At 42.1% G+C, this 23849-nt stretch overlaps 1 protein-coding gene and 1 long non-coding RNA gene across 3 annotated transcripts in view; one reads left to right on the forward strand and one right to left on the reverse strand.

Moving 5' to 3' along the window:
- The window catches only part of BACE2 (beta-secretase 2), a 56767-nt gene that overhangs the window by 9412 nt on the left and 23506 nt on the right, over nt 1-23849 (forward strand). The window contains exons 1-3 of one of the 2 annotated variants that reach the window (XM_040652247.2): nt 986-13669; nt 14704-14792; nt 22668-22884. In XM_040652247.2, coding sequence (XP_040508181.1) covers nt 13616-13669; nt 14704-14792; nt 22668-22884 — 360 coding nt within the window. In that variant the 5' untranslated portion in view covers nt 986-13615. Of the gene's footprint in view, nt 1-985; nt 13670-14703; nt 14793-22667; nt 22885-23849 lie in introns of those variants that run through there. The other variant, XM_015301191.4, reaches the window with a different exon arrangement.
- On the reverse strand, nt 12455-20101 carry LOC121107536. Its single transcript, XR_005841787.1, has 2 exons — nt 19937-20101; nt 12455-18392 (listed from the first exon to the last, which is right to left on the reverse strand). It is a non-coding gene; the product is annotated as an uncharacterized LOC121107536 (long non-coding RNA).

Here is a 23849-nt window from a genome sequence, read left to right on the forward strand (position 1 = left end):
CAACAGCTTTCTCCAGAGATGTGGCACAGCTTTTGTAGCAGTAAATGCAGTCTGAATAGCCAAATTGCAGTCCTTGTGTTTGACATAGCTGGACCTGGTGTGATGTCTTCCCTCTGTTCCCCTTGACTGCAGCAGCCGATCCAGTCCTGTCCCTTGTCATTCGTTTAGCAACAACCCAGTGGTTGTGTAAAATTAGGTGATGGTGGCTATCTCTCCGGGTGGAAACATCCCTATCTGACCATAACGTAGAAGTTGTCCTAGGCTGAACAAGATCAAGCAGTGCTGGAAGTCCCATCCTGAGGAACAAGTTGTGACATTTTTATAGCGTAGGTCATGACTTGAAATACAGGGAGCTGCACAGTCAGTGTTTCCAGGTGGGTGCTAATGTATAGACCTCTCTGTGTCCCACAGTCCTGGCTAATTCAGGAATGCCAGTGTGTGACCATGGTTTTCTGGCCTGTAGAAGGCAGAGGCTGCTTTCACAACCGCAAACCCCACGAGATCAGTGAGGTGGGCATTCTCATGTAGTTGTGTCCGTTGGTTTTAGTGTTTTGGAAAGATATATTTCACTGTCGTGGTGTACAGATGAAGATTATCTTAAGAAAAACGATGCTTATCTGCTATGATTTTGCTACAGTGTTTTAGGGGAATGGGTGGAATGTACTGTATAGGCATTCAGTGTCCTGCTCTATGAAAAGCACGGAAAAAAAATATGAGTGAGACCTTTCTGTAGGAGTCCTTAGGTACAGCTGGAAGGATGTCACAGTGAGCAGCTATGTGGGTACGGCACCTGGGTGAGGACAGCCTGCTCAGGGAGAACAGCTCAGCCTGATGTGTCTGACTTGTCCTTCCTTCACCTTTCCTCGTGCAGCTCTTCAGGCTTTGAAAAACCTTCACTAACAAACACCCGTCTCCAAAACTAACATCTTGACAGAGAGAAAAAAAGACCTGAAGAGAGTCGTGTAGCTACAGGAGTGAGCTGACAGGGGGAGGAGGGGGAAAAGGCCTTTTGAGATCAGGTCGAGCATGCAGCATTCTTAAAAGATGGATTTTTCTCACTACTATCCTGCAAATGTAGAAGTACAGGAGTAAGACAGAGGCTGTCCTGTTAGGCTGCTGTTGGCTCTGCCTGCTACTGAAAGATCATGCTTTTGACAAAAGGAAGACTTAAAATAAAGCAATATTTGTGAGGCGAGAGATACCTCCTGGTCTACACTCAGGAGTGTTAGGAATGGATTTCATAAGGTGTATTGAAGTTTGAAATGTGACCTTTGATTAGTTATATTATTTCCAACTGGCACAGTAAACATGGACAGTGACTCATGGTGTAGAAGCTTGTATGTGCGGCATGAGTAAGGTCAGATTAGCTGGGGCAGGCTTTCAGTTTATTTGGTGTAGCTTGGCTCTGTGTAAATGTGTGAAACTTCCAATCTTACAGATACTGCAGTGGGAGGTGGGTTTCTTTAGAGTGTAGGACTTCTGAAGGTAGGCAGAAAAAAGAAATACAAATGCAATTTCTTTTTTCAGGCAGCAGTTTCTCTGATTCTAATGAACAACAGAAGTAAATAAAAGGATGGACTGACAAAATAAATTGGAAGCTAATTTTGTAGAGCAGAAAGCCTGGGAAAATTGAAATTCTAAACTGTATGCAGCTTCTAGCTATAATAATTCACTGCATATAATACATTAACGTAGGCTTACTGATTTCATTTCCTTTAAAAAAAAAAAAGCAAAGCAAAAACCCCTTCTTCATATTCTGAAAAGTAATATATTAGCATGATGAACCCTTTTCTCCTTTTTCTTTTTTTCTAAAACAAAATAAAAAAAAAAAACCTCTGAAATGTTTGACATAGAACTGTGTTTTTTAGAAGTATCATGCTCTATGAAGTAGTGGTAAACAGAACAGGCATAGCAGACGTCTAACCTAAGACACTTGAGGTGGGTGGTTTTTTGTTGGTTTTTTTTTTTCAGTCAGGTATTTGTTTTACAGGGAAAGTTTAGCTTCAGGTCAACTGAAACAATCTGACAGTGTTTTTCTTCACTTCAGGAATGAAGTGTGGTTAAGCACATGAGTATTAGTGTGTAGATGCTAAGGAGGAGCTGGCTGGGGACAGTGAAACCATTTATGGCTGGCGGGTGTTCCTATACTTTGAAACAGCTGTGCAGTCCTTCCCACATCTCCACTGCCCTCCTGTTTACTAAAGAGCTATAAGCTCTTTCCTTTCCCCGGGTCTTTGTTTGGCACATACAGCCCCATGAACTCATAGGTATATCATATGGCTGGCCATTGCTCCACAGAGCTCGGAATCCTGCCCAGTAGTGCCCAGCAAGTCTGCTCTACTGTGACTATACTTGGTGGTTTCAAAGCAGGAATGAGGTCCAGGTTCAGAAGGTGACTGTGAAATCTGCCATGGCATTCACAAACCTATCTCCAAGATTCGGGCTGATGGTTGGAACAGTCTTCAGGCGATTTTTCTGTTTCTTGTTAGCTGTACCTTGACTCTGTGTTCACTGGGGAAGGGGTGAGCTTTGGATGAGATGCTCACTAATGCAGATGTGACACAAAGCTCAGATGCCCATCTCTCTAAACCAAGGCTGAGTGGGCACTGGGATTCCTAGTGAGCCTTGCAGTAAGATGGGAGTGTTGGTCTCAGTGCTATTCAGCCTACACACTCTCTTTTCTCTCAGTGCTGCACTGTAATTAGTGGAAAATTGATGAATTTAATTCCTGTACACCTACTAACAGGTGGAAACTCGCTTTTGGTCTAATGTGGGCTTTGTGCATACTTAACATATAAATGCCTCGTGTTTTCTGCTTTCCTTCTTACATTTCAGGACGTGTTTGTCTTTTGTTGTGTTGGGTTTTTTTTAATCTTAAATTTATTTAAGCATGTCATAATCTTTGAATTCACAAACATCCTTAGTATAAATATAGAAAATATGTATATTTTCCTCACTCAATTTTGCAAGCACATCAGACTGTTCTTAGTAACAACTGATTGTCTACTTCACATTAGAAGTAAAAGTTGATGCATCGCTGCCTACAGTGGGAAAGGCTGGAGAAGATGCAATAAGCTTACACTCCGTTAAAAGGCAATCACAGTTTTTCACAATCTTACACAATTCAAGTCTTCCAGTGCTCATTTACAGGTATTCCTAGACCTGTAGATGATTATTGTTAATGAACTTCTTCTAAGTTGTCCAGATTTTCCTTAAAACACAGTATCTAGAACAAGGCACGACTTCTGTTGAGGTATAGCTGTTTTGATGAATGAGGGAGTTGTTTCACACACATTTTTGTCAGCTATTCGTTGTCCAAGTCAGTGATACAGGAGAGGAACTTCTATCTGGAAGAAAAGAGAGGAAAAAAGGTCAATCTTTTCTGAAAAGGCAGTGAGACAAAATTGCTGCGATTCACACTGCACTAAGACAAACAAGTAATTGCTCATGTTCAACAGCGAAGCATGTTCATATAACATGAATAGGATGGATGTGTTGTATGATGAATCTAGACACAGCAAATAAATTCCAGCTTGAAAAATAAGATACCACATGAGACAGTGTGTGCAGGAAGAATGTTAATGTTTAGAAAACTGAAGGAAATGGTGGAAAGGAGGGTGTAGAAATGAAGAATAGATATTTCCCTTTGTTACCAGGATTGATTGGCTGACTTTTTTTTTTTTTTTTTTTTTGTCTTTAAACCGTAATAGCCTTCCCTTATTGTCAAAATGATAATATATATAAAGCACTTCCTGTAATATTTCTCTTCAAAATGACTATTCATCAGTCCCGGAGTCAGATGTTCATATTTCAAGTCACAATTTAGTTTAGCAAGTTTATACTTCAGAGTAATCAGTCATCTTTAGCATTTGTGTTTTTAATACAAATCTCAACTACAGAAGCACACAGCTCTCTTAAACAGGGAAAGATTGGGTAATCCTGATAGTACTTCTCATCTTCTGGCAAAGAAACAAATTATTACATTCCCAAGGAGAAAAAAAAGTATTTTTCCCAGTCCAGCTGTTCAGATCATGAAAAGATTTGGGGCAGGATACTCTGCCATGTTAGCCCAATGCAGGTGTGACGTTGGCCAGTGACAGAAGAACGTCTTAGAAGGCAGGTGCTGGTACAGTTAAGGTAAAGGTTGTATAAGTATGGGATCACATCTCAGGTCCTGACACCATTTAGATATGTGATGGGGGAAAATGACAGCAAATGCTTAACAAGTTCTGGTGGACTTGATCTACGGCAGCTCTGAAGAGCCTCCATTTACAATTTGTTATCCAGCTTACTCCATAACCTACAAATATACCACACTTTCTCTGACAGACTTCTGCTCTCACCAGAGCAGGAATTATCTTTAGTAATATGCTTGACTGTCTGGTCTGGCCACCTTTTCATGCTGCAGTCATTCACTTCCTCCTGCGTCCCTAAGCGTGACGTTGCAGTAAAACACGGGCACCACCTGCTTAACAAATTTGATTAGAAAATTGTTAATCGCTCTTCCAGTTTGATTTCTTGCACCACCTCTCTTATCTCAGCTGTGCAGTTAAACCTTTCTAGAGGAGAAGTAGCAAAGAATTTGTCTGATGACTCCTGTGAGGTGGCTTTCCTCAAAGCAGCACTTGGAAATTCTCCTCCTGGATCCAACATAATGTGTGGGCTTCCCACTTCCTCATTCTTCACAAAGGTGAAGATAAGGTCCAAGCCACAGCGTTGGGTAGGGAATTTCTCCAGTGTCACCAGTGGTATGCAACAGTCAGTCAAGAAGCTGAGTAAAATTCTGTATTTCTCTGCTCAGCACTGGTGAGGCCACACCTGGAGTGCTGGGTCCAGTACTGGGCTCCCCAGTACAAGAGTGGCATGGACATATTGGAGAGAGCCCAACAGAGTGCCATCAAGATGATGAAGGGACTGGAGAACCTCTCCTGTGAGGAGAAGCTGAGAGCTGGGGCTGCTCAGCCTGGAGGTGAGGAGGCTCAGGAAGGTCTCATCAATGTGTATTAATACCTGAAGGGTGGGTGCAAAGAGCCCAGTGGTAGGACAACAGTGAATGGGCACAAACTAGGACACGGGAGGTTCCCTCTGACTGTCAGGAAGTGCTTCTTCGCTGTGTGGATGATGGAGCACTGGCACAGGTTGCCCTGAGAGGCTCTAGAGTCTCTTTAGAGATATTCAAAACCTGTCTGAACTTGGACATGGGCAATCTGCTGTAGTTGGCCCTGCTTGAATAGGGGTTGGATGAGGTGACCTCCAGTGGTTTCTTCCTGCCTCAGTCTTGTGATTCTGTGAAGTGCTGCAGAGCTGCTCAAGTTCAGGGACTGCTTAACAAGCCATGAAAAATTGCAGAATCCTGTTCCTGCTCCAGTGTTCAGCAGCAGTGTGCCAGTCCTTTGTACAGACTGACAAATACACCTTTTTTTTTTTCGGTTTGTTTCAGTTCTGTGTGTCCAGTGAAATATACATCATTCTGTATGCAGAAATGGTTCATCACAGAGGCTTTCAGTTTATGTGCAACTTTGCAGGCTCTGTATCTAGACACACTTCCAAATATTCCTCTGACTCATGTTTTAATTAGGTTTTATTTCTTTATCTCAAAAGGAAGAGATGAAGAATCTGCATTAAAGCTTAGTCTTCTGAATTTATTAGAAAGCAGGCTGTAAGTGCTAATTCTGGATAACACTGAAAATAGTGTATAGTAACTGTGCATAAAAAGCCACGGTATATTGTAACATGATTAATTTGTAGAAACAAATTGCTGAAATAAGCTGACTGACACTCAATGCCAATAATTACACGTAATAACTGTGGGCAAACACAGCATATAGTTGCTAGAGTGTTTTCTGTTTTGCGTGATGGCTCTAAGCAATTCTTGCCAGATGGGCTGATAATGTAATTAGGAATCGTTGTGTTAAATGAGGCAGTATTTAAATTGGTAACTAATTTTCCTATCTATTAACCAGCTTAAAAAAGAAGAACTGCTACCCAAATGATTTCTAGCTGCTAATCCCTAACAAAGTAGCATAGCACTTCTTTGCACTTTTTTTAAGCACTGTCTAGGAGATTATTTTCTGTAGGGCCTAGTACGTGTGGGACAAAAGAAGAAAGAAAGGGAGTTGAGACATGTTACAGTTTCAGGAGTTCTTGGATGGGATGCATTTCTACTAAGCCAGCATATCATGGTATGTGGCAGCAGCTCAAGGAGCCAGTAATGAGATGCTTCCAATATAGAAGTCTCTAAATATGGATAGAAAATGTTTTTACTTTGTGATAGCTTACTGTGCGGCATACTCCATCAAGCAGAGTAGGACTATCAGCCCTATTTTAAGCATATGTGTAGGAGAAATCATGAAAACACAGCAGGACAAGATTGTGAATGGTGTATGAATGTTAGTAGCGTGTAACGTTCACTCTTTACTGGGAAAGAGAGAGAGGAGGATGGAAAGATGGGGCCCTTGGGTCAAATAGATATTCCAGGGAAGGTGTGATCATTTGTAGTTTTCATTGCAATGTCTTATGGGTCCGGCTACATTGGACCTACTGGCTTCATAGAATCATAAAATAGCTCTGGTTGTAAAAGACCTTAAAGATCATCAAGTCCAACCACAATCTAACCATATTACCCTAACTCTAACAACCTCTGCTAAATCATGGCCCTGAGCACCACATCCAAATGGATTTTACACATATTCAGGGATGGTGACTCAACCACTTTCCTGGGGAGCCTATTCCAGTGCTTAACAACCCTTTCTGTAAATAAGTTTTTCTTGATATCCAACCTAAACCTCCCCTGGCACAACTTGAGGCCGTTTCCCCTCGTCCTGTCACCTGTCACCACTGAGACCAACCTCTCTCTCACTATAAGCACCTTTCAGATATGGGAAGAGAGCAATAATGTCTCCCCTCAGCCTCCTTTTCCCCAGACTAAACAGCCCCAGTTCCTTCAGTCTCTCCTCATAGGGCATATTCTCCAAGCCCTTCACAAGCCTTGTTGCCCTTCTTTGCACCTGCTCCAGCACCTCAATTTCCTTTCTGTATTGAGGTGCCCAAAACTGAACACAGTACTCAAGGTGAGGCCTCACCAGTGCCGAGTACAGGGGCAGGATGACTTACTTCCCTAGTCCTGCTCACCACACCATCCTGATATAAGCCAGGATGCCACTGGCTTTCCTGGCCACCTGGGCACACTGCTGGCTTATATTCAGCCGACTGTCCAACAGTACACTGAGGTCCCTTTCCATCAGGCAGCTTTCCAGCCACTCCCTCCCAAGCCTGTAGGGTTGCCTGGGATTGTTGTGGACAAAATGCAGGACCCAACACTTGGCCCTATTGAAACTCATACAGTTTACCTTGGCATCATCAATCCAGTCTATCCAGGTCCCTCTGTAGTGCCTTTCTCCCCTCTGGCAGAGGGACACCATACTGGGGTTCTGCTACAGGCCTCCTGACCAGGAAGACTAAGTGGATAAGGCCCTCTATAAACAAATATGAGCAGCTTCACGTTCACAAAACATGGTGCTCATGGGAGACTTCTTCCACACCAATATCTGTTGAAAGGACAACACAGCAGGGCACCAGCAATCAAAAAGGCTCCTGGAATGTATTGATAATAATTTCCTTTTCCAAGTGGTACAGGAACCCATGAAAAAAGGTGCTGTGCTGGACCTTGTCCTCACCAGTGAGGAGGGACTGATGAGTGATGTGAAGCTCAAGGGCAGCCTTGACTGCAGTGACCGTAAAATGGTAAATTTCAAGATCCTTAGGGTGTCAAAGAGGGTGCACAGCCAGCTTGCTACTCTGGACTTGAGGAAAGCAGACCTCGAACTCTTTGGGGAACTTCTTGGCAGGATAACATGGGATAAAGCCCTAGAGGGAAGAGGGGCCCAAGAAAGCTGATAAATATTCAAGGATCATCTCCTCCAAGCCCAGAAGCAGTGCATCCCAAGAAAAATGAAGGCAGGCAAGAATGTCAGGAGGCCTCTGTGGATTGACAAAGAGCTCCTGGACTTACTTAAGTGCAAAAAGAAAGTCTGTAGGGAGTGGAAGCAGGAACAGGTTACCTGGGAGAAACACAAAGAAGTTGTCTGAGCAGCCAGGAATCAGGTCAAGAAAGCTAAAACCCAGACAGAATTAAATCTAGCTAGGGGTATAAAGGTAAATGAGAAGAAATTCTACAGGTTTATCAGGTTCAAGATCATCTAAAGAACCTGAAGGTGCACATGTCCATGGGACCCAATGAGATCCATCCACAGGGTTGTGAGGGAACTTGCAGATGAACTTGCCAAGCTGCTATCTGTCATATTTGAAAGGTCATGGCAGTGTGGGGAAATTCCCACTGACTAGAAAAGGGGAAACATAACCCTCATTTTCAAGAAGAAAAAAAAATTAAGATGCAGGGAACTACTATCAGTCTCACCTCCGTGCCTGGCAAGATCATGGAGCAGATCCTTCTGAAGGCCCTATTAAGGCACATGGAAAATAGAGATGAGGTGATTTTTGGTAACCAACAAGGCTTCCCCAAGGGCAAGTCATGCCTGACAAATTTGGTGGCCTTTTATAATGGAGTTATAGCATTAGTGGATAAAGAAATAGCAACTGACATCATCTGCCTGGACTTGTGCAAAGCGTTAGACACTGTTCCTCATGACATCCTTGTCACCAAATTGGAGAAAAACAGATTTGACGGACAGATCACTCACTGGATAAGGAATTGGCTGGATCTCAGTGTCCAGTGTGGTCAGTGTCCAGTGTCCAGTGGTCAGTGTCCAGGTGGAGACCAGTGACGAATGGCGTCTCTTGGGGATCAGTGCTGGTACTGGTCGTATTTAGCATCTTTGTAGGCAACATGGACAGTGGGGTCAAGTGCACTCTCAGCAAGTTTGCAGACAACCCCAAGCTGAGTGGTGCAGTTGACATACTAGAGGAAAGGGATGCCATCCACAGGGACCTGGACAGGCTTGAGATGTGGGTCCCTGCCAACCTCATTAAGTTCAACAAGGCCAAGTGCAAGGTCCTGCACCTGGGTCAAGGTAACCCCAAGCACAGATACAGGTTGGACAGAGAATGGCTTGGGAGCAGCCCTGAGGAGAAGGATTTGAGGGTGTTAGTTGATGAAAGATTCCACATGAGCTAGCAATGTGTGCTTGCAGCCCAGGAGGCCAACTATATCCTGGGTTGCATCAAGAGAAGTGTGACCAGCAGCAGGTAGAGGGAGGTGATTCTGCCCCTCTACTCTGCTCTCATGAGACCCCATCTGGAGTACTGCATCCAGTTCTGAGGCTCCCAACACAAGAAGGACATGGAGCTGTTGAAGCAGGTCCAGGGGAGGGTCACAAAGATGCTCAGAGGGCTTGAGCAGCTCTCCTGTGAGGACAGGCTAAGAGAGTTGGGACTCCTCAGCCTGGAGAACGCTCTGGGGGTACCTCATAGTGGTCTTCCAGTACGTGAAGGGGGCCTACAAGAAAGCTGAGGAGGGACTTTTTATAAGGGCATGTAGTGACAGGACAAGGGGCAATGGCATTAAACTGGAAGAGGGTAGATTTAGACTAGATATTAGGAAGAAATTCTTTACTGTGAGGGTGGCGAGACACTGGAACAGGTTGCCCAGGGAGGTTGTGGATGCCCCCTGCCTGGAAGCACTCAAGGCCAGACTGGATGGGGCTTTGAGCAACCTGGTCTAGAGGGAGATGTCCCTGCCTATAGAAGGGGGTTGGAACTAGGTGACCCTAAGTGTCCCTTCCAACCCAAACCATTCTGTGATTCTATGAAGAATCTTCATTGCTTGACCTGAAAGAATCAGGTCCGTTAACTTGAAAATTTATACTGGATTTTTCCACGGGCCAGTCTTTTATTGGGATGAAGAGGATGGCTGTCTCAGTGTGAGTTACCCAGGGAATCACATCAGAGACAACAGTGCAACAAGGTTGCAGGCAAGCCCTAGGATTCCACACCTGGCAAAGACTGTGGATGCTGCAGAGAACTGTTTTAAAGAAATGAGTTATGCACCTTGCAGCCTGTGGGATTGGTTTTGTGTGTTTTTCTGAACATGACCAAAAACTTCTGACCTCAAACTAAAACAGGAAAGAAACACTTCCCTAAGTCTGAATATAGTGTACATCATAACAGAAGTAAGGTTTGTTCCTGCTTGGGGATAATGAAGTCACTTTCTGAATGCATGGTGCATTTTGCAAACTGCATGTTACTGGTCACCAGACAGTTAAGTTAGACATAGATAATGCCTAGTGTTGATGGTATTATATTGACAGCACTTGCAGTAGCAGGCAGGGCATGAGCCCGAACCACAGACAGAGGGAGCTTTGCTGAATGAAAAAAAAGATGACAAGATGGAAAAAAAAAGAAAAAAAGAAAAAAAAAAACAACCTTTTTCTGATACCAAAATACAACAATATTAGGCAATGAAAAACTTAAAAAAAAAAAATTAAAGACATAGTAATGAGTTAAATTATTGAAGCAGTTGAGTGAGTGTATAGTCAGTGTTCTTTGATGCTGGTGCTGAATCAAGCACTGGAAAGTTTGAGAGATCCTTGAAGTATTGACAGTGTATTTGATTTCCACTTGAAATGAATCCTTACAGCTGTTTTTTTTTTTGGCGTCCTCACCCATTCGGAGTGGAAAACAATGCATGAGATACATGGCATAAAGACTTCTGCCTCCCTGTTGATGCATTTCAGTGTTCATTACTTTAAGTAACAGGTTTTGAGTTGTTTGGGTTTTTTTTGTTTTTGTTTTTGGTTTTTTTTTTTTGCTTTTTTTTTAAGCAGAACTTAATGGCGTGTAGATAGGGTGCCAGATTTCTGTTGTAAGTTTTTCATGGCAGAGGTGGATGTTCCCGTCTCACTCACTCTATACCCAGGCACCTCTGTGGATCTCTTATTAATAATCATAGTAGTTCTGCTTCTCCATGAAGGATACTATTCACGAAGTAATAATCTCCAGTTATGATATGAGGTACAGATTTCATGTCTGACAGCAGTAGTAAAGGTGGCCTTTGGGGCAAAAAAAGGCTTTTATGTTTGCTGTATAGGTCTGAAACTGAACTTGGAAATGAAAAAAAAAAAAAATCCACCAAAAACACACAATGTAAGCTTTCCTTTTGTGCCTTCCTTTCAAAGGAAAAGAGTTTTACGTCGTTTTTAATGCTGGGCATGTGATAGCAGCATTTCGGACTTTTCTACTTTGTAGCCTCATTTAACCTGAGGGAACGGCATGGAGCTGTGTCAGGGGAGGGGCAGCTGGGGGTTAGGGACAGGGGCTGCACCACAGGGTGGTGGGCATGGAACGGGCTGCCCAGGGCTGTGGGCACGGCCCCCAGTACAGGAGTTCATGAAGTGTTTGGATACTGCTCTCAGATGTTGGGTGCTGTGTGAAGCCCAGAATTGGACTCAGTGATCCTTGTGGGTCCCTTCCAAATCAGGATTATTCTGTGATTCAGCCTTGCCTCTCTGATCTTGTCTATCATCTAACAGTTTCTGAAAAAAAAAAAAAAAAAAAAAAAAAAAACATGGCAATGGCTGAATAATCAGCTGTAAGAGACAGGGCATGATTCTTTCAAGGTGGCTGCCGTAAATCCAGTGGACTTGCTTTGCCAGCCAAGGAGAGCTTTGATTCTTGATCTCTGGTGCTTTGCCAGGAGGCCATTGAGGAGAATGCTACCACTGCTGTTGGCTCTCCCTCAGCATCAGCGCCTTCTTTCCCTGCAGCAGATAGGTGAAGGGACAAGTTGAGGAGCTGTGGACTTCAGGCTTCATTGGCAAGCAGGGTGGTGAAATGTGATGGCTGTCACTTCCATCTGCTGTGATCTGGGCCCAGCTGACCTCTGGAGATGGAGCAGGGCAGACCTTGGGCCTTGAGAACTCTGTCTGCTGCCCTGTGACTCATCAGAGCTGGTCTGGAAGCTGCCCAGCAGCCCTGTTACACTGGCAGAGAATTGGCACAGAATAACACAGACTCTGGCAGCAACAACATGAAAATGGCTCTTAATGAGATGGGGAGGCACTAAAGAAAGTTCAGAGCCAAAGGGCAGTGGGAAGAGAAGGAGCGCTCAGTCAGTTATACCCACCCCAAAATGATCTGCTAATCACTGCTGCCATTGTGAGGACCACAATAAATCTGTGTCTGCCCTGGCCGCCCGCGTTTCATTATGCACAAACATGCAGATCAGGAATGTCAACCTCAATAGTGATTTGTCGTGTGAGCCACAGCCACAGCAGAGTGGGCTGGGACCTGCATGGTTAGCTGTCTTTGTTTTTTCTTTTTTCCTTTTATTTATTTATTTATTTCCTGTGGGGGTATCAGTTTGCTTTTGGAAATGTTGATTCGCTCTGTCCTGTGGGCAGTAAACTTGCCCTTTTTCTCAGTGATTTGTGAATTCTGTGATGTTAACATTATATCCAAGGTGGAGGGGGGGGAAGAAATATCTTTCATATGTGTCATAGTTAGTGATTGAGCTTTTGTTTGAGGGTTTTGGTTTTTTTTTTTCCAGTCCTCCTCCATGTACAGTGTCATGAATATTACCGAGGGTAGGGCAACACCTACGTGTATTTATGCAGCTGATATACAGTGCCCATTACTCAAACATCACAGACTGCCTTGGTAATGCTAATTAATTTAAGCCCCGCAGCACCCCTTTGAGGCAACTTTTGTTGGTCCTGATAGATGCATGCATTGTAGCTGCTCTTTGTTATTTATATTTAATATGATTTCTATCCCAGAGGGGGAAAAAAAAAAAAAAAGGAATAACTCTTACTTTCATAGGTAGTTGACAGAATGTTAGATTTTAATCTCAGCAAAACAATGTATGCAGTAAACTGTGGATTTTATTGCAAGTCATGCCTCAAAGGTTCTCATTTTCTTTCAAAGCCTCAGTTCCTGAAGCCAGGTGAACTTAAATACGTCCTTTTGCTTTTAAAAGTCTGTCTAGCTTGCGTGTGATTGCAAAATAAATTTTAATGTGTTGTCTCCACTTAGTCTAAAATCTGAGATACAGTGAGGTAGGTAAATAACTTGACTAAGGTTGTGGCTTTGTTTATATTTATTCTTAACATTTTTGCATGATTTGGACTGGGAATGGCAATGACAAGTGCATGTAGTTCAGAAGAGAGTCCCACGCATTACTAGTTGTTTCTGTGTTTGTTTTCTTCAGATCTCTGCAGTCCCACATTGTATTAGCTAGATCAAACAAGGGCAACCCGCTATTTCCTTCCTCTCCATGTGCAAACCAAAAATGTTGTTAAACGTCAGCTCACACTTTCTTTTTTTACTATGCTCATTGTAAAATCTATTAAAGAAGTTTTCGGCGTGTCTTCTCTAAATGCTTTATCCTCCTTTGTCTTTATGCTCCTTTCTGAACTCGATCATGTTTCTCCACCTCTTTTGTCAACACTAAGCTCATTTACTGTATCTTTCTCTCTTACCCTTCTCACATTCGCTTTTGGTGCTCAGTCTTGAGTCTTAAGTACTGACGAGGGCTACAGAAGTGGTGGGTTCAAGTTGTATTCAAACCACAGGCAAACCAGTCCTGATGTCTCCCTCCTACAGGAAAAATCTTAATTCCTTAACACTGTTATAGGGGCAGGTGTCTGCTATTGCCTACAGCATGATTTCACAATCATTTGGGGGCCAAACTGAGACCATACTGTCACCAAAGGAGGTAATCACCATTTTCTAGTATCTGCTCCTACCATCTCCTGTCGAGTAGCTGTCTGAGATGACAGATGACTAATTGTTTGTAACTGTAGGTGAGGAAACTGATCTGATTTGTAGCACGGCCACATGGATACTAGTGCTTGTGCCAAGAAGCCATGGGAAACATACAGCCAAGGGGAGGCAAAAGCATGACCACCAGTTTTGGTAGTTGTACAGTCTCTTTCTGGCTTAAATTGTCATTTAATGGCACTCCAAGCTGTAGTTTCAAGGTGATCCTGCATCTCAGCTCATTCACAGCTATGACCTTCTGCTTTGTGCTAGTACAAGCATTTTCCCACAGCTGTGGTGAGCCAGACTGGTCGCCTGAGCTACATGGGGAAAGAGAGGATTTCATTTTTTTTTTTCTCTGTTCTTATTAGGCAATTTTTGGTATAAATTATCCTCCCAATTAACTGAATAAGTGGCCTACACTAAGGCTGCCTTCCAATCAGTGCTTTTCACTGTGCTTATAAATCTAGCCTCTTGTTCCCAGGCAGTGAAGTCTGTGGTAGGGTGCTACTGTTTGGAAGGAGTTATGCTTTCTTCTTATGCTTTCCAAGCTTCATGTTTATGCTTATTTCTGCTCTGATTGGCACTCAGCCCTCTACCTAGAAACCTCATCAGCCCTACAGAAGCAGTGCTTTAAACAGGACACAAAGCAGTATGTGTCCTGGACAAGGCAGGTTGCTGGCACACATGGATTGGGCCAAAAAGAAGTTTGAGGTGGTCATAAATTAATTTGCTATGCAAATACAGGCTTGGTGGGTGTTCTCCCTTCCATGACCATGACTATTTTAAAGCATTGCATTATAATCAGCTGTTCTGGATGGGCCACAGCAACGTGTCTTCCCCAAAGGTTAATACTTTGCATTTATTTTTCAGAGCAACTTTCATCTTTATTTTTAAACTAAAGGTAGTTTAGACAAAAAAAAGCTTTAATGATTTTTTGTTTGTTTAGTTGAATGTGAAAACCACCTCTCCTTTCTTCTGTTTCGGCAGTTAAATATTCTGGTTGACACTGGAAGCAGTAATTTTGCTGTAGCAGGTGTGCCTGATCCTGATGTCACCTCCTACTTCAATACAGAGCTGTAAGTACCTGTTCTGTACGCTGCGGTGGGATAGAATGTCTTTGAGATCCTGGCTCCTCCATGCATAAGAGGATGATCAGGTAGTTCATGGGGCTTCTCTGACATCCCATTGAGACTGAGTTTTCTTCCTGAACCATCGGCTGTCCCCGATGCAGAGTCCACCATTTGACACCACAAATTTTCCCACTGATGACAGCAAAACAGATCTGGGCCCTGTGCTGATTAGAGCTGGGGAAAAAGGAAGATTATAGTGTAAAAATTATTTGCAAAATCACACCAACTTCAGCCAGTTTCTTGTCCAAACGGTCTTGGAAGGAATTACAGGTTTATAATTACTTTCCTTTTGTTTAAAAGCAATAATTAATTAGCACTAACTTTATCTACTACTTGACACTTTATCTACTACTTGACAGAATTAATTAGTCAAAAACTAATTTGTTGTTTAATTTGGACAAAGTCCTCAGTCACTGTTTGGGACAGGCCCTGTGCTGAGTTGGGGTTTTATAAGATATGACTTGGAGATTTTAGTGCCTGTTACACACAAAATTTGCTGCTTAACAAGAGCTGACATTAGTCACAGCCAAACACAGCTTTGTGTGAATAATTCTCCCTCCTTTCATCTTTCCTTTCTGCCCTTCTCTAGTTTCAATTATTTCAGGTAAATTTCTGCAAATCAGACTGCCTATCTTTAGCTGACCATATAGATAAAATTACTTGGGAGGACTGAGAGGCAGGAGAACATCGACATTTTCATTACCTCTTCATGTGTTTTACCATAGGGTATTGCTTTTTTTCCTGATAAAATACACTAGTGATGGAGGCAAAGCCAGTATTTCCATGCTACCAAGTAGAATACCCTTACCTCCTGTCACATATCCAGCTGTGGGTAGAGATGCTTCACATAGGTCTGAGAAGTCCAGAATTTGTGCTTGAATGCTATTTCTGCACTACTTCAGAATTTTACTTGCTAGCTATCCCCTTCCATAGGTAGTGGCTGTACTTACAAGAAAACTGAATTGTCAGGAACTAAAAGCAGAAGCATTCCTCCTCCCTTTTCTCTTCAGTGACATTAGTTCGTCTGGACAGGCAAGGCCTCTCTTATAAGAACCACACACCATTGCAAACAGCAACAACAACAGAGGCTGTGTGTTGAGAATGTTATGAAATCACTTGAAGGTTACAGCCTCTTATCAGTGTTTTCTGTGTGCACTGTGTTTTGAGAACTTTGATATAAAATTAATAATGAAACCTTGAAAATTAGGCCCTGCAGAGTTAAGGGTACTTTATCAAATGATTCAAACTCAGTAATAGCAGAGAGCAATTGCGATAGCAGTTCCTAGCTTGGGTTGGATTGATGCAGAACTGGAATATGCTCAGAATAAAGTGCAGCCATTAGTATGCTTGAACCCAGCTACATCAAGCTACTTTCAGGTAGTTAAGGCATAAATGTCAGCTGGGGCACATCTTGGTCCCACTGTAATCAGTAAGGCATTTAAATACTGATTGAAAGAAAACTCGGTAGGTCACTTGTTACATATTCCTGCTGAGGCAAAGGCTGTCACTAGAATGGATCAGCCACAGCTGATTCTTGCCGAGTCCTGTAAGTCTCTGAGGGTGGAGAATTCATGAACTCTGGGCAGTGTGTTTCACTCATGTGCCATGCTCTCCTGTAGAGGAAATGCTTCCTAATATCCAAACTGAACTTAACAAAAGGATGTTAACCCTCACAAAGAAAGTTGTCTGTGTCATTTCTGTAGCCATCGTTCAAGTGGTTGTAAGTTGCTATGAATTCTCCTTTTAGCTTCATTTGCAAAACAAGCCCAGGTCCACTTAACTTCTCATAGGTCCTTTCTTGAGGTCCCTGACCTATTTTGCAGCCCTCTACTAGTTCATCTCCTTTTTCTCCACATTCCTGTTTAACTGGCTTCATACAGCTGGCTACAAATTCCGACTGTGGTCTCACCAGTGCTGTCCAGAAAAGGATAATAAACTTGCTTAGATATATTGACTGCTGCCCTCCAAATGCAGTCTGTTGTAGTTTGCTATATGCACAGTGCAAGTATACTGCTGGTTCTTATTCAGTCTGGTGTCTACCATCACCTGAGGTCCCTTTCTGTTGCTTCTCAGCCTATCCCAATGGGCATGGAGTTGTTTCACCCAAGCTGCAAAACTTTATGCTTCTCCTTATTGAATGTCATGAGGTTTCTGTTGGCCCACTCTTCCCATTTTTCAAAGTTCCCCTGGATTCAAGCTCTGCCATTCAGCATGTCAGCTGTGCTCTTTAAGGTACTGTCCTGTGAAAATCTGCTTCAGGGTGCAGTCTGTCCGTCATGCTGGTTCTTCACAAAGATGTTGAGCTATTTTCCCCCCACTGATGTCATGCACTCTACGTGTCATGAGCCTGGCACTGAGCCACTGATTACTGACTCTTGTAGGCCTGGAGGCATAGCCCATCTTCAGCCACCCAGTGGTCTGTTCATCCAGCTCTACATCCTCAGCTTCTAAATGGGAGTGTTGTGGGAGGTGGTGTCAGCAGTCTGACTGAAGATATGCTACAGCCCCTGCTCTCTCCCCATCTATGTAGACAGTCATCTTGGTGTAGAGAGCAGTAGGGTTGTTCAGACATGGTATGCCTGTGAAGTTCCTTGCAGAGTTGCAGAGTCCCTTTTTACCTTCTTGTCCATTGTGTGCTTGCGAATGGATTCCAGCAAGCGATTCTTGGTGATTCTTTCTGACCTGAGCTGAAGCCACTGGGCCTATAAGCTCATTGCTCATCTCTTTTTGAGACTGGCCTTATGATAGCCTTTTCCTGGCAATCATGTTGCTTTCCCTGATTGTCAATGATTTTGCATAAATGGTAGGCAGGGGCCTTGCTTTTACATGAGCCAGGTCTGTAAAATGACTCCAGAGTGACCTTTACCCATGTGTAAGTGAAGCAAATAGCTTATGTGCACTTTTCTTCCATTCTATGTGGGACACTTCAAAATTAAATACAGATATTGTCTCTCATCTCGTACTTATTCCTGTAGTTTTTCCCTTTCTCATCAGAAAATGCTTTCATATCAAAGTCATAAACTGCAAATTGAAGGCAAGAGAAAAGAAGGATAAGTAATTTGTTGTATTAATAAAACTACTGGGACTGAGTTAGAGGTATATACTTACTGGAATATTGTGTTGGAGAAGCATCGTGATGGGTATGAATTTCCTGATTGCCAAAATCATAGTTTAACTTTTTTCAAATGATCAAAATATTAAATTAAATGCATGATTGATTTTGGACAGAAACTGGGGAGAGTGCATATGAAAGGTATCATCTTTGTTTCAACAGTCTTAAGGAACTTCGCCTGTGTGTTGCTCAGGACAACCTTCCTTGAGCAATTTTGTAACCAATTTGTTTAATCATATTATGTTTTCTTGTCATATAGTTGCATTGCTTAATTATCTCAGTTTTTCCATACAAAACAAGCAGAGTTATTCTCGTGAACTCGTTAACAACTTGGGTTTACAATATTCTGCTGTGAAAAGTTTTGAGTCTGCCATTGACGTTCATGCTTCATAAGTCACCAAGATATATAATGTTTTGGGAAATGGCCTCATAAACTGAAAAAAAAAAAAAAAGAAAGAAAAAAAGAAAAAAGAGTTACAGCATTTGTTTCTCATACTATTCAAAATCATAAATAGTTTTTGTTGAATATGCTACTTATGATAAAAGAGCTACTTAAACAAATTTATAAAGTGGTTTTTAGACTTAAAACTAAATCAGCCTTAGCACTGTAACAGCACATAAAAGAATGACATACCCGGGCTGTTAGAACTCAGCAGTAGTATCCAGTTTTATTTCAGTGTCTAAAGTTTAAAGAGAAAACTGCTCAAGAGTTAGGTGGGGTAAGAAAATTACAAGGAAAAAAAATTGAGATAATGCAATAAATTATATACCAGCTGGCAAAAGTAAGCTTCTGCTTTACACTATGGTCCTGCAAGTTTGGCTGTGTACACTGCATATTTTATGGTTTGGGGTGAATTAGAAACTTGTTCCGGAACCCCTTCAAATTAGATGGGGTTCCTTGGTTAAAAATCAGTAATTTATGTTGTGGAATAGCCTGTAGACAACTAGGTTGGTTGCTCAGTATTCTTTTTCACTTTGTCTTAAAGTCATTGGCTCTGAATCACTTGTCTTGTGCCATCTGTCTATCACTGGAGGGAATGAAAACGTGCGTTCAGATCTTTTGGTCAGCTGTCGTTTTCCATCTCTTCTTTGCCGTTGCTGGTTGTAAAGATTATTTACTTCTTCAGGAAAAAAAAAATGGGCAAGCAGGAAAACCTAAAGGCTTGTTTTATGCAAAAAGTGGCAATGGGAGAGCATGAAATGAAGAAGGAGTTGCATGTTTTGCGAGGTCAAAATTAATGCTTAATGCATAGTGGTTTTGTTGTTGCTCTGTTGAGCTTCCTTTAAATGTAGAATGACTAGAGAAATCATGTTTTTGACTATTGCTACTGCTCTGGAGAAAAGACAGTAGCTGCTGAGGAGAGGGTGAAGGGAGTGGTAGTACCACAGGAGCATCCTCTGGTAGGCCTTTTTCCTGCACAGGTACACCCTTGTGGTGTAACCCCTCAAGCAGCCAAACACCACACAGCCTTTTGCTCACTCCTTCTCCTCCTGGTGGGGTATGGGAGAGAATCAGGGAAAAAGAGTTAGAACTTTTGGATTGAGATAAAAACTATTTACTAAGAAAAAGAAAAGAAGTAGCAGCAATGATGATTATCTATATACATTTACACAAAACAAGTGATGTATAAAGCAATTGCTCACCACCTGCCAAGCAATGCCCAGCCAGTCCCCTAGCAGCAGCAGCCCCCTGGCCGACTCCCCTCAGTTTTATATCTTTTTCACATGATATCATATGGTATGGAATACCCCCTTGACCAGTTTAAGTCATCTGTCCAAGTTCTGACCCCTGCCAGCTCCTTGTGCCCACCTCCACCCCCTTCACTGGCAGGACAGTATGTGAAGCTGAAAAACTGGAGTGTTCTTGGCTATTTTCAGCAACAACTAAAACATCGATGCATTATCAACATTGTTTTTCTCCTAAAGCCAAAGCATAGCATCATACCATACACTATGAAGAAAATCAACTCTGTCCTACCTGAAACCGAGACAACTCCATCCCACTGAAAAAGCTGGATTTCTTATATTTGTTCCATAGCCAAAATGGCTTGTCTGGAATTGTATGTGCTGTGCATTTGTTTTAAAACTTTCTGCCCGTGAATTAGAACAACTCTCTGGTTTTGACCTCTAAAGACATTTTCTTCTTTCGGATCAGTGAGTTGGAAAAGCATGGGCTGATTACAGTCAATAAGATGTAGCAGGAAATGTTTTTGCAGAACAGAATATAATTACTGCCACAGGGACAATGTCAGATCCCTCCCACATTTTTCTCCTTGAAGTAATTAATAAGGCTTCCTCTTCAGTGTGACATTTGTGTGCTTTACCAGCGAGACGAACATCCTCGTACACATTTCTACAGGAGGGGCAGCACAGAGGGTGAGGAAGTGACTTGTCCTGCCTTTGTGCAGAAGAATTCACCAACAGTACTGGGTGATGAGCCCAGTCTTTTTGTATCCTGTTCCAGAGCTCAATCCATGAGGCTGTTAGTGCTCGTGGAAGAACAGATATGTGCTGTTATTGTTGCTGGTCATGCAGAGTCAGTACGTGCAGAGTGGCTTTGTGTTACTGTTCCAGTACTCACCTATCTTTCTAGTTTCAGATGATTCTTCTTCTGTTGCACAGCCAGACGCTTTTCAACATGACCAGCCCTGTATTTTCCCTTCCTTTTCCATGTTCTCCCACAGTTTTCTCTTATGTTGCTAATTATTCAGACTCTGTTTTGATTTATAAAGTGTACTGCCAGTATCACAGTAGTGCTCTGAGGACCCTGACTGAGCAGAGATGTCCCTTTGTCTAAATGTCACAGAAAAGCAGAATTATAAAGAACGTTAAAACAGCAGTAGAAATGACCAGGTACAGGTAGTAAGTGCCAGTAACTCTGGAATTTGTGCATTTTTGAAATATAATCACTGCAGCCTATTGTCTCATTTATTTTTACTGTCTTGGATGTTACAAGCCACTAGGTCCCGAAGCTCCCTGAAGGGCTAGGTGTTGGGAATATCAAGAGCTACTCAGGATGAGGAAATGGTTTTAAACTAAGACAGGGGAGGTTTAGGTTAGTTATTAAGAGGAAGCTTTTTACTCAGAGGGTGGTGACGCACCAGAACAGGCTGCCCAGAGTGGTTGTGGAGTGGTTGTGGCTCTGGACAGCCTGGTCTAGTGGTTGGTGGCCCTGCCCACTGCAGGCTGGTTGAAACTAGATGATCTTTGAGGTCCTTTTCAACCCAGGCCATTCTATGATTCTATGATTATAGCTTGGCCTCTTATCCCTCCGTTAGCTTGGAAGAGGATCACTTGCATGGGCACATTACTCACATGGCTTCACAATTAAAAGGTCATGTCCTTAAGTTACTAACTTCATGTAATCTGATGTGTTACAATACTTATCTGGGTACCACTCAGACCAATCTTCTGTACTTGCTTTGTTCATTTGCTGAAATTGCCCAACAAGATGTGCGTGCTCGAAAAGGTGGGAGTTATCTGTGTACCCATCTGAATGGTGTTCCCCATGGCAGGCACAATTCCCCCATCTTTCTTCTGGCTGGCTCAGGTACATGTGGCTGTGGAGCCCTCCGTAGCAGCTTATGAGGCAGAAGAAGCAGCTCTCCAAGTCAGCCCTTGTCAGTGAGCTCTCATCTCTTACGCTGCAGTCAAGGACTTCACGGCTTCATGGCAGCTTCTGTCAGAGCAGCTGTTAGATTAAGGCTGGGTGGATAAAGCTGTCCGCACTTGATAAATGACCTCCACTTGCTATTGTGTTACACGCATGTAATTTTTTTTAGATTTACTTTTAAAAAGGCTGTCAAGCTGAAAGTCTGCTCCGATGAAGCAAGCATGGTCATTTGTCTCTTTAGGAGGAGAAACTGCATGCCGAGGAATGGGACCAAAAATAGATTGTAAGGGATCTAGGTGTTCTGTTGCTTCTTATTTGCGATGCAGATGGAGGCTGATTGCTATGTTTATACTACAGGTTTTTAAAATGAAAAATTTAATGGTTTTTGTAATGTTTTTGTTAAGCTTTCTAACCAGAATTTATTTTCTTTGCTCCTCTGCTTTTGTTATCCTAGTCTAGAAGGAAATCCTCCCTCTCATTCTCCAAGTCAGTGAGTCATTTGTTATATCCAGGTCTTCTAACTTCTTCATGGACAGGCCAGACTGCAGATTTAGATGTGTGTTTTACTGCTTAACTCACAGTAATATTCCCATTTTCCAAAATGGAATTTTAATAATATTAATGAGATCTTAGTCTACAGCTATCCAGTTATCTTGGTATTTCAGTTTTAGATTTGAATTTGCAAGCTTCTTATTTTTTACCACCACTTAGTATGTTCCATCTCCAGTTAAAAATTATTGCTCCTATTTTGATGGACCAGTCTGAGTCAGAGACACATTGCACCAGATGGCACAAAACCTTAGATTAAATTAAAAAAAAAACAAAAAACAAAAAAAAAAAAAAACAGGAGAGGAAATTTGAGTCATTTAAGGCTTCAGGATAAAAACAGGGGCTCAAGGATTTGTTTTTAATTATTATTATAATCAACTGTTACTTCCTTTAAAGTCCAACCCCCTTCTTCTATGTGTTTCTGTGATTGACTTTACAGATCTTACTTTCTTTTTCTTCTCTGTGAAAAATTAAGATTGGGCAGTATTTTGGTGTCTTGGATTGTAAATAAGCGACTCGCACATAAGTTTATCTTTTCCTTTTAAAGGTCAAGTACATACCAGTCGCAAGGGATTGAAGTCACAGTTAAGTATAGTCAAGGAAGCTGGACTGGAGTGCTGGGTACAGACGTTGTTACTATCCCAAAGGGGATTGATGGCAGATACACTATCAACATCGCTACCATTCTTGAATCGGAGAATTTCTTCTTACCAGGGGTTAAATGGCATGGAATTCTTGGTCTTGCCTATGACACCTTAGCCAAGGTAAGTCATCTTTTCCCCAGCTTTTATCTTTCACGACAATAAATATAAATTTAAATATTAAAATAAAGAGGGCAGATGATGATCTGTCAGCATGAGATTCCTCCCTTCCAATGACTTTTTCCTAAGGATCCTTCAGATTTGTTAAAATCCAGAAAGAATAAATTGGGTTGTGGTGGTATCTCAGTTCCATATGTGGATTTAGGCTTTTCTGGTGATTAAGGTTCTAATTTTAATGCATCTGGAATAAATGAACCTTTTCAGAGCTTGTAATACAAGAGTATGGGAGTAAAAGTTATAAGACTTCTGGTGTGTGTGCAGAAAGCATTTATTAGTGCTCTGATAATCTCCTTGAGACTTGTCAACAGACTGCTGAATCTTTTGTAAAAGCCCTTGGCAGTTCATTCTAAGACATTCCCCATTCATCAAGTAAAAGTTGAGATAGAAAGTATATGTGAGTAGTTTCAGTACAAGTGTTAGCTACCATGTTTTCATGAACATATAACCAAATACATCTTGTTCTTATGAGGTAAGAAATTCAGATAGAAGTTTAAATTAAAACCTAAAATGTATAAGATTGAAATCTAAAACTGAAATTGTAATTGTTGCACTACATAGTCATAGCTTTCAGCCTACACAGAACTGTCTGAGGAATTCATAAACTGAGATATATCCATTTAGAACAGATGATTCAGTACTGTCTGCCAACTCTGGAATTAAAATGCTTTATTCAAAAGCTTTATGATCATTCTATTGACTTTACCTCAGCCTCAGCTGCTGTCATACATTGTCAACAGACAGACAAAGAGGAGCTGCTTCTCAGACTCTGCTTTTGGGCAAATAGCGTGTTCAGGATGTTTATTTTTCCCCTCTTCTGAAGACTTCAGTGTCGTTTGCTTTGAGGCTGCATTATGCTTTGTGTAGTAAGAGCAGTTGGCACCTCGCAAGCTAATCAGTGGACCTGCTGT

The sequence above is a fragment of the Gallus gallus genome, chromosome 1 (genome assembly GCF_016699485.2).
Source record: "Gallus gallus isolate bGalGal1 chromosome 1, bGalGal1.mat.broiler.GRCg7b, whole genome shotgun sequence".
Taxonomy (NCBI): Eukaryota; Metazoa; Chordata; class Aves; order Galliformes; family Phasianidae; genus Gallus; species Gallus gallus.